The sequence below is a fragment of the Cervus canadensis genome, chromosome 3 (genome assembly GCF_019320065.1).
Source record: "Cervus canadensis isolate Bull #8, Minnesota chromosome 3, ASM1932006v1, whole genome shotgun sequence".
NCBI lineage: Eukaryota > Metazoa > Chordata > Mammalia > Artiodactyla > Cervidae > Cervus > Cervus canadensis.
Genome location: NC_057388.1, coordinates 25,297,389 through 25,308,949, shown reverse-complemented (window position 1 = coordinate 25,308,949; position 11,561 = coordinate 25,297,389). Strand labels below are relative to the sequence as shown.

Below are 11,561 nucleotides of genomic sequence, written 5' to 3'. Positions count from 1 at the left end.
AAGTACATGGAGAGAGAGTACTATGCCAAGAGACCCAGGTTTCCTGATTTCGACAGCAGTTCCAAGGTAAAGACTGAAGACACATTCTTCTTTGTATGAAAGTGAACTCTCAAAATGTGTTGTCTTTCCGGCATTAATACAAGTGAAAGAGATACAATTGTGTCATTGGAGAAGAGTTCAGGACTGAACATAGACTACTCAGCCAATATAAACATCTACAGTCATTATATATGAAGAAGACATTAGATGAGACATAGTATCACCACCATGATGATTCTACCAGTATTATTTCTTCAAGTCAACAGTCTCAAGAATTAGCTAGTGTGAGGATATTTCATTGGATCACAATTGGCAAAAAAAAGTATTAAGTTCAGATTTCACAAATTAATGACTTATGGCTGGCTATCTAGGAGTTGGATCCTACTGTTCAGTACCAAAAAAAAAAAAAAGATTGCTAAGTAACATTGGAGAGCCATGTCAAATATACCCAAGGGAACAGCTAAAGAATTTTCAGTTGACAAGTTGCTTGCATGTAGCTGCTTCCCACTTTTAAAAAAAGGAATTATCTTTTCTTAAAAGAGGCTTTAATTTAGAAGGGATATGAATTAGCTATAAATTATATATGTAATTTTAGGTAATAAAACAAAATGTGTTTTTCAGTATTTTTGATGTTGATTGAACATGTGGAAATTTTCTTCAGGGATTGGCTTTTCAAGTCAATTGATATGCATGATAAAAATTACATAAACCATTAAAAATTATTTATATAGCATTCTGGAATCTGTCTTATTTACCTTTTTGTTTTTGGATGCAGAAATGGGAAGATACTTATAAGACAGAATTAGAAAAACAATAACTCTTTAAAATAGAACTCCTGGCATGCTGAAATGTCAAGATAACAGAGTATCAAATAATCAAGCATTTACTCCCTTATCCTTATGATGTGAGTAATTAAAAATATGTAAGTAGAAAATCCTAAACATATTTTATAAATATGAGAGGTGAAAGTGAAGTCGCTCTGTCGTGTCTGACTCTTTGCGACCCCATGGATTGTAGCCTACCAGGCTTCTCCACCCATGGGATTTTCCAGGCAAGAGTACTAGAGTGGGTTGCCATTTCCTGCTCCAGGGGATCTTCCCAAACCAAGGATCGAACCCAGGTCTCCTACATTGTAGGCAGACGCTTTTACTGTCTGAGCCATCAGGGAAGACAGATATGAAAGAGATGAAAGTATAATCTATTAGTCTATATTGAAATATGCTTTGCCTATCAGTTTTTCTCCTGATTTTTAAAAATACCACCTCCCTCATACTTTACAGAAAGAATAGTGTGTTGCATAGTATCTCTTTACTTGACTTGGAGAAACAAGGTTGCATAAAAAACTGTAATACCACAGTGTATTATAGTCAATTTATATGTTAAAAACCAATCTACTCTCATTTTTCAGGGTGGGCAGGGGTAAACTGGTCACTGAAAACTTAGATGTATCAGTCAGCTACTTTTCTTGTCTTCCCTTCTCTTCGTCTTTTTTTTTTTTTTTAATTGTCAAAAATCTTCTGGACTTTTAAAAAGTAACTTCGATATCCATCTTATATCAAGCCAAGTAAAATAAAATCTCAACCAGCCAAATCTTCAGAAATTATTGTAAAGATATCAGATGTACCATCTGAGAATAGAAAAATGCAAAATATGAATTAATTGCTATGCCCCACCCTACATTTATCAGTTATTCATTTTGCAAAGAACATGCATAATACTTTCTAGCCCTCAAGGTGGTACTTACTAACACTTATTTAAGAGCTAATCTCTGTTACACACTTTACCACATTATTTTACAGGACCTTTCCAGAAATCCTCTTTTTTTACAGAGAAATATTCCAAGCATTAGAGAATTCAAGGAACTTGCCCTCGGCCATATAGCTCAGAACTTGGCAGGCCAGGGATCTGTGCCCAGGTTGGCTGAATTGAGAACCTGTGATCTTTACCCCTGGGGATGAAGAAAGCCAAAAGCTGAACATACGTGTACCAGAGCTTGGGATGGCGGCTCACGGAATGATTTTTTCCATTAGTTGGAGTGTCTTTTGTTGCTGATTTACTCAACAGGAATTCTTGAAGCTTCTGCTTTACTTCTGTACTTGCCACTGCCCCTGAAACACACACACACAGAAACAGATGGTGATTTGGGGTTCTGTCCTTTCCTGCCTCTGGAATATTACTGGTCACAGCATATGAGTTTTCCTATTAAAAGAAAAAACGAGAGTCTAAACAGGCTTTAGAAAATGACATAGTAATGTTTCATAACTACTGCTTCAACTGCCAATTTTCAAAAGACCTCCGATGATTTAATTGCTTTTACAGAAAGGGGATTCCCAGAATTAATAGTAGTTTTTTCCTAAGCTTTAAAAAATACTGCTGAGGAATGAAGCACCGTTTTTTAAAAGTCATGAATCTTGGGGGACCATATAAGTGATTAAACACATTAAAATGAGCTCTTCTGAATTTCTAGTTTTCAAAACCTAACTAAAAAAAAAAACTCTTTTGAGCATTAAACAAATAAATAATGCTGACAATTTCAGTTCAAGTCATCACATTTCAAACCTTGCTACGACCTGATTTTGAACTGACCTCATGCAGGGGAATTATTTGGATCTGTCTCCCTCTTGTGGATAGTTTTTTTTCTTTAAACACAAGTTCTACTTTAAATCGTTCCAAAGTCTGGGTACTTAAAAAGTAAATGAGACAAGGCTTGACTTATTAAAGAGCAATCACTACTTGAATGAGAAGAAGGTGGAGTAATGTGGAAGTAAGTTTACTATTAAACACAGTGGCATAGCCATATTGCCTTAGCATCACGTTATTTTTAAGGTGCAAAATAAAAAACATTATCATCTTTGCCAAACAAGTTTACTTCCGAAGATGCCTGTAGACTGAATGCAGAGAGCTGACAAGTGAATGTCAAAGCTTTACATTTGGGCCCATAATTTATTCTTTTACTTAAACACAGACAATTTTGACAAGTGTGATTCCGCTCTTTATCAGGCTCCTTTCCGAATGACAGTCAGCCAAAGACGAGGGAAGAGATACATCTTTTACCCTGGTGCCTCTTACTTTCTCGTCCTCTATCTTTGCCTCTGGGAGGAGGAAGCTGCTGTTCTCTGCGATGCCTCTCTACTTCCTGTTCTTGCCTCTGCTGCTCCAGTTTCTGCTCCTTTTCTAGCAGTTCTTGCTGCTGTTTTATGGCTAGAAGTTCCTGTTGCAACTTGCGAGAAGAGAAAGACATGAGAGTGTGCAATTTCTTTAGGCTTCATAGTCATCAATGACCAAAATCGAAATGTTATGAGCTTTTGGAACTTAGTTCTACTTACTTTACATTTTAACCTCCCCTTTTTTTTATATTATTGAAATCTAAAGACAAGCAACTAATGCCATTGTTTTACTGTCATTAACAAGCAAGTTTTTAGGTAGCTTCATTACCTATGCCGTCCTATCAGAATATTACCAAATTCACTCAGATCTTCAGTTCCTTGAGTGACTTTTCTTTGTGCATCTGAAATATAGGATACAGCGAAGAAAGCCAGGAATTTCCCAGAAGTCTGTTTTACCAAGTCCCTCAAAACATAAACAACTGAAATCTTAACTTCTTATACTAAGAAACAGTAGGAACATAATCAAACTGAGAATAGTGAGATATGAATTACTTTGGGGAAAATACATCTGAAATAAAACAAAGGCTAAAAGTTTCAGAACCTTACAGAGAAGGTTTTCAATAGATGAATACAATCCCTAAATGCACCACAAGCTATTTTCTCAAAATAGCAAAGTCTAATTAATTAGTCCACTCAGCATACAAAACTCCTCAGCTATAGACTGGTTAAGAAGAAATCACTTCCACAAGACTACATTTTGATACACTACTGTTTGGCTGTTTGAATCCCTTGAATTCACTTTTAAATAATGTACAACATGAATATAAAGCATTCTTAAAAACCATTTGAGTTGTCAATTTTCTCAGACTGTGAAACAGACATTGAGGAATAATCATAAATGTGCCCACTGAGAAATAACTCGTGACTGACTTCTACCAGGCTCTGACATTACTAGATACAAGATCTAGACAACTTAATAAGCTACTCAGAGTATGGGTTCCTCAGATATAAGACAGAGAAATAATCTCTCTCATGCATTATGTTCAAAATGCATATGAAATTTAGGTTGCAAGTTTGAACAATATTAATTTTGCTTTGATATTAATGAAGTTAGTATAATTTGCTGTTTACATGAGACAGGTGCCTAAGACTCTGAAATTTACATTGAAAAGTAACAGAAAAAAAATTATGTGGAATGGCATAAGAGTTACTGTGGAAAAAAAAAAAAAAAAAGAGTTATTGTGGAGCAACAGGAAGCCAACTCTGCACATCAAACATGATAGCTTCTCTCGTCCCAGGACATGGTTAGAAGCATTTCTGGTTTCCTTCCGTATTACAATCTCTGGCATTTTGGATGTGCTCTACTAGTCTCTTAATAATAATAATTCTATTTTCTAACAAAAAACTTCATAATTCTGCTTAAACTTTGCCTTAAATGTTAGTTTTATACAGATGCTGGGGTTGGTCACATTGATTTAGTGTGCCACCCAAAGCCCAAAAGGAAATGAATGTTAATCTCTCTTAGGCATCTAGAAAAGCACAGAATTTAATTGGCACAGCTACCATTCATTGCTGAGGACTGCAAGAATGAGGTTTAAAAAAAAATTCACTCCTCCAATTTCAGATGTTCTAGTCCAACACAGAGGCGGAATGAAGTAGCAGCTTTGGAGGCAGACAAGGCAAGATTACAACTCTTTACTGGCTACGTGACCCTGTAATGTGACCCTACAGTATTTCTCTGAGCCTCAGACTACTAGGTGGAAAAATGGGACAATAGCATCTAATTCAACAGATGTTGATTATGAAAGCCAAATTTTTAAAACACTAATATAAATAAGTAAAGCATCATGCTGTGTCTTTCTTATTAAAAAAAAAATAAATGAATGTTAAAAGCATCAACTTTTAGCCTTGTAATATATAATACAAAACAGTAAAGTTAAAAAGAAATTAAAGCAAAAACACTTTTTAAACTTAAAAGGAAATTTTAAGTATGTCTTTAGTTTCTGAAAAAGCAACTTATTACTCTAGAAAATCATTCCAAAAACTAAGTTTTCCATTTAGCTATCTCAGAATCATTTTTCTCCCCCCTTTTCCAATATTTTCCAGATGTCAGTAAACCTTCTATATACTTTGTTTGGGGGCAAAGTAACAATTACCTACTTGTTACTATTAACTTTTGAGTAAAATCAAATTACTTTAAATTTTTAATATTGATCTTTACAACTATCAAAGGCATCAAACATAAATGAAAAGATGCATATGAAGCTGTAACTTATTAGTACTATCCAATATTCAGGGCAACATGGCTTGTATAACATGGCAAAATGAACTAGATATGTAAATCTTAAAGTATGGTGAAGAATATAAATTTTACTCATTCATCACTGCCATCTTAAGATGTCTAGAATGATTGAAGAAATGAATCTAGACATCACTGTTACTATTACTGTTTCAAAGGTCAAACTGAAATAATGTTTAAGAACCATTAAAAAAAAAGTCTATAAACTAAATGAAGGTTTCCTACACTGCAAAATATAGCCATGATTCCACATGGGACTTAAAATCCTCATTCTTATTTTTAGGGTATCTTACAGATCAATTGATGCTTTTGAACTGTGGTGTTGGAGAAGACTCTTGAGAGTCCCTTGGACTGCAAGGAGATCCAACCAGTCCATCCTAAAGCAGATCAGTCCTGGGTGTTCATTAGAAGGACTGATGCTGAAGCTGAAACTCCCAATACTTTGGCCACCTCGTGCAAAGAGCTGACTCATTGGAAAAGACCCTGATGCTGGGAGGGATTGGGGGCAGGAGGAGAAGGGCACGACAGAGAATGAGATGGCTGGATGGCATCACCGACTCAATGGACATGTGTTTGAGTAAACTCCGGGAGTTGGTGATGGACAGGGAGGCCTGGAGTGCTGCGATTCATGGGGTCGCAAAGAGTCGGACACGACTGAGTGACTGAACTGAACTGAACAGATCAATAATTGGAGGAGCTCTTTTAGTAAAGTTCTTTTAGTTAAAGGAAAAAAACATTACCCTTTATATCAGATATCAAAGAGCTTTTTTTAAAAAATAAGATAAAATAGGCCTGCTGGCTAAGGAGTTACAAAACAAGGAACATAGGGAGGAAAGAGCATCTTGACCTTCTCAGACACTATAATAATCAGTACGGTAAAAGTTTATAATACTAACATAGATTAATTATCTATATTAACACCATGTAAATGTGTTTGTACTTGATATGCAAGTGAGTAAAAGATCAAGTGCCTATATATACAATATAATAAAATATGAAATAATATCACATTACCTTATTACAATAATACATTAACATAGTTGAGTCATTTTTTGAAGGAGTTGGACATAAAAAACTTTATTATAAATATTTGCTGCTTCATATTACTGTCATAATAAATTCAAAGTAAGCATCTATTAAGTCAGACCAAAATAGCTTTGTTTTAAATATCTTCATCAAGAAGTTAAAAGACATTTACAAATTAAACTGAAGTAATACTTACCTCTGATGATACAAGAGACTAAATAGATACAAACACATCTAGAATGATCTTAAAATAGTCAATCTCAAAAAATTCTGGGATATGGACATAATTCTCCCAGAATAACTTAATTAAATAACTTGGGTCTCAAATTATCAACTACTCCCGAAAGTCTTTCAATAAATTCTTATCTAATCTATTAGACTTAAATAAAAACACTGAAAACATCTGTACCAGTTTCTTTACATATATCATATATATATATAAAATTCTATCCAGCTTTTCATTATGCTATTTTTTGTATGTATACATTATGAAGTCTTTTCCATAAGGAAGATTAGGGCATATCCAGGACATCTACTTATAGACCAAAGACAAAAAGAAAAAAAAAATTAAAAAGGCTCTCTCTTCACATAAAATGATTAATTTATCCTCTCTGGTAAATAGTCTATGTAGATTCTTTAGACACATAAAATGTGTCTCCTCAGGCTCATGGTTCTTCTTGATGGAGAGTAGCTGTGGCAAATGGACAAAATTATGTAGAAGAGAATCTTAAAAAGGGTAAGAAGTTACTATTCCCAGATATTGATTCTATAAACTAACTGATAAAGGAGTTGTAGAGGCCCCTCTCCAAGAAGCAAAGCAGGATTTCTGCCAGGATTCCTTTTACTTACCCTAGGTTTTCACTAGTACAACCCCAGTTTCTTCCCAGCCATGAATCCATATCTTTTCAGAATGAAACATCACCCCTGTGCTCCCTCTTATGCCCACGTTATGGCGCAGACTCCCAGAGTCACAGTTAGAGACAAAGAAACGCTTGCTACCTTGATGTGCTCCTGAAGCTGAGCCTGGTGCTGCCGTGTCAAGTTCTCATGCTGCTTCTGAAACTCCGCGATCAAAAGCTGCTTCTGGATCTGCTGCTGTTGCTGGATCAGGAGTAACTCCTGCTGCAGTTGCTTCTCACGGACAACAGGGTCCACCACGGGCATCATCATCCTGAGGTCTGTTCTTAGGTCTAAAGGCGAGATGGGCTCCAGGCCCACAGGAACCTCTGACTTCACATCGACTGGAGAAACCAAAAAAAAGGAGGGGTGACAGAGGACAGAAGATTAGCACGCTGATTTGGAAACAAATTAGAAGTGAAAGACACTTTACCCTACTAGATTTCTTTCAATGCACCAATAAATTTAGTTCTGTTTTTTTACAAGGATGATAAAAAGGTCTTCTGTACATTAGACTTGATAAAATGCTGATTTTCAGCTAGCACTTTGTACTTTGCCATTAAATCTTTCACATTTCCCCTTTTCAAAGAGATGACTCCAAAGATTCACAGGTATCAATGTTGTTCGTTTATAACACTTATTCTACTGGACCACTGGTCAAATTCAAGTTGACTTAAGATAAAAAATGCAACACTATTGAGGAAAAGATGTCATGTGATATTAGAAAACTTCTAACACAAACAAATTTGTACACTTACAAACATTTTTGTTTGTAATCAGAAGATACATTCCTTAAGAAGTAAAGCTTATAAAATAAAGAAGTAAAGCTTATAAAATAATGTATTTGTAGGGCTATGGAACCTAGCAAAGAAAAAGGACGAATATGCATACTAATATGTGGGAAATGGTGAGTAGAAAGCAAATACAGACCCAGTGTAGACAGAAGTCACCTAATTTTCAATTAAATAATTGGGAAATTTTTTTAAATTATGGGAACTGGAAAAACATGTTTCTGTAAATGGACCTTGACATACAGGTTGCCAGTTTCCAAACTCTGCTTTAAATCTAAATGCCTGTTCCCATAACATATAAAAGGATGTGTTACCTTCTGGGTAACTGTGTTATCCTGAGTGTGTTATTTAAGTTCTCTGGGTTTCAGTTTCCTCACATGTAAAATGGAGATAATTATCATTAACAGTAACAACACAGAGTTGTTAAAATGATTAAATAAGATAATTCAAAGACTGACAACATACAGCATACTTCTCAATAAATGCTTTTTTAAATTATGTAAAAGTGGAATTTACTGTGTATTAGACTAAATCATGAAGACTGTGAGAATAACCAAACAAAAATATTAAGAGTAAATATGAAAATAAAATTGTGCATGGTTTCTATCAAATATTAGAAAATAAAAACACTAAAACTTACAGAAAATATTTAAGGCAAGAAAACAAATAGAGCTAAACAAATAAAAAATCCACCTTCACTAAAGTAAAGAAATGCAAATTTTAAATCAAAATAAGGCATCATTTTCTAATTATTAAGTATCGTATTCCCCTGGAGAAGGGAATGGCTACTCCAGTATTCTTGCCTGGAGAATTCGATAGACAAGGGAGCATATACGTGATTCATATATATGCATACAGGTATGTAACAACAGGGCGAACATATGACCAAGCAGACAATTGTATACTGCAAGTGGCACTGCCAATCAGCTTAAAACTTCCAAAAAAGTGATATGTGATATCACAATTTGGTGACAGGTAGCAAGAGGAATTAAATATTTCTACCATTTGATTCAGGTTTGCCAACTCTTGGAATATATCTTAAGGAAATAAAATTAACATATAAAGAAACAGTTCAATGTCATATTGTTAACTAAAGTATTATTATTTTAACTGAAATCACCAACTACAAGGAGATGTCTAGTAAAATATGTCATGTCTAGTAAAATATGTCACATCTATTTCATGGAAAATATGTAATCATTAAAAACAATGTTTATCGGAACAGGAAAAATGCTGTTGCAACATTAAGTGAACGAACAACAATAAAAGTGACATATACCCTATGATAACTCTTTAACTATAATTTAACTTAATCAATATACATTTATTGAGAACTTTAAATTCCCAAGTTGATTCTACATGTTTGGGTTTATTAGTAAAACAAAAAGACAAAAACATTCTCGCCTTCATTGAGCATATATTCTACTGGAGATTTAATGGTATTAGTCTCTGAATTCTACTAGCTAAGACTGGTGAGATAAAGAACAAAAGAAAGTTCTATTTTAGGTAGAAATATGAGTAATTGCCCCCCTTCTATTTTTTCATATTTTTACAATTGCATCTAATGCTCCGACTCCTACCCTGAATAACTTAAATTTGCAGATTGCCAGTTGGAAACTATGAAGTTAATATTCCATGTGAATTTAAGAGTTATTTTCAGCAAGTCAAGAAAGGCTAACAGAAATTGTTAGTAGAAATTAAGGCTTCAAACACTAAATGAAATACTAATATCTTGCTTACCATGTGAATTGTGTGTACATAAAGGTTTGTGTGAAGAGGCATGACTGTGCACTGGTATGCGGGCAACCTGTTATCAGTCTTGGTTGACAACACTGGTGATTTTTCAACATACAGATCAGAAGAGTTTGCAGTTATTGTACTGACATGTCATTTTAATGAAAATGGGAAAATGATTTATTAATAAACCATAGTTTGGTGAACAATATTTCTAAAACATGATATTTACAAAAGAAAAAATATTAACTTTGACAAGTTTGAAACTAAGTGAGAATGAGGGCCTGTAAGAACTTTGGTCACACTGTCCAGTGAAGAACTGTCAATTAAGGCTCCGGAGTAACATGAGATTTTGAGCATTAATTTATGGAGGTGGCATTATCCCAATCAAAAGCAATGGCTGTTAATGATATACTTCATTTCTACACTGAAAAGGCCAGAATAAAGCCTCAGTATTTACATGGACGTCTCAATAAACATATTTAACCCTATGAATGCAAAATGTAAAATTTCAAGAGGCCTGGGATCTCTCCTTGCTGGCATTCTTATTATCTGTAAACTATAATGATCAATTCCCCACTCCCCAAGAAAAGAAAACAAAAAAGATAAGGAGAAAAGAGTCCCAGAACTCTCTGATACAGCTAGTCTAAGACTCAAAGGGTAATTTGACTTCTTAACCTGCTATCCCAACAGAAATGATTGTGTCTAACTGCTTGCCTTTGTTCAGAGACTAATCACTAAATTGTGAAAAATCACCCTCAACTTACAAAAACTGCTCTTGATTATAAATAATTGCCCAAGACCGAGAGAAAGCGGCAGGCAAGATCCCAGTCTTTCATCCAATTTATTCAGCAGCAATCCACATTCCATTTGTCTAGACTAAATATAGCAGCGTTTATACAAGAAATCAATAGTGCTTGCAGAGAGGAGAGCAAAGGCATGAATATTTCATCAAACTCAGAGAGAAATGGCAACCAGCAAACTGACGGTTCTGTGTAGGTCATCTCTGGCCTGCTGGGTCAGCTCCTGTTACTTGGACAATAGCTCATCTCTGTCTAATCATGATCATATCATAACCATTCTTTCTATTTTTAACATTAATTGCATTGTGGGTGACAAAGGCTCATCGTATTCCAAAAGGGAAGATGGATTTTTCTTACATCTTCGGTGACAGGCTAATAAGCCTCCCCAGGAACAATAATAGTAACACAATACCAGGGCTGAGTTTCAACAAGTTACAGTCACCTACACATCACAAAATATGAAAGAAAGGTCACTGTCAACAGCTGTTGTATTATCATAATTAGAAATAATCAACTTACAAGGAAAAAATAACAACCAGCTTTAACAATGAGGAAATGGAATCATCACTGTTCACAACATTTCTTGTCTAGGAGCATGCAAAGTCCTTACAAATTACTTAGAACAGGTGGCCAGGGATACATACGTTAGAAGGAAGTTGATGATAACAAATAGTAGCGTTAGCATTTGTTGTTGCTCAGCTGTGTCCGACTCTTTGACTGTTAGCATTACTTATGAGTGTGTGTGTCATGGACTGTAGCCTGTCAGGCTCCTCTGTCCATGGGATTTTCCAGGCAAGAATACTGGAGTGGGTTGCCATTCCCTTCTCCAGGGGATCTTCCTGACCCAGGGATCAAACCCAGGTCT

General features: G+C 35.0%; 1 protein-coding gene across 8 annotated transcripts in view; it reads right to left on the bottom strand.

Annotated features, from left to right (window-relative positions):
* Positions 1-11,561, bottom strand: part of HDAC9 (histone deacetylase 9) — a 980,387-nt gene that overhangs the window by 429,248 nt on the left and 539,578 nt on the right. For 2 of the 8 annotated variants that reach the window (XM_043462784.1, XM_043462791.1), the window contains 3 exons: positions 7,471-7,712; positions 3,109-3,259; positions 2,021-2,147 (listed from right to left, as the gene is read on the bottom strand). In XM_043462784.1, the coding sequence (XP_043318719.1) occupies positions 2,021-2,147; positions 3,109-3,259; positions 7,471-7,712 (520 nt within the window). The remainder of the gene's footprint in view (positions 1-2,020; positions 2,148-3,108; positions 3,260-7,470; positions 7,713-11,561) is intronic. The other 6 variants (XM_043462790.1, XM_043462787.1, XM_043462788.1 and 3 more) reach the window with 3 other exon arrangements.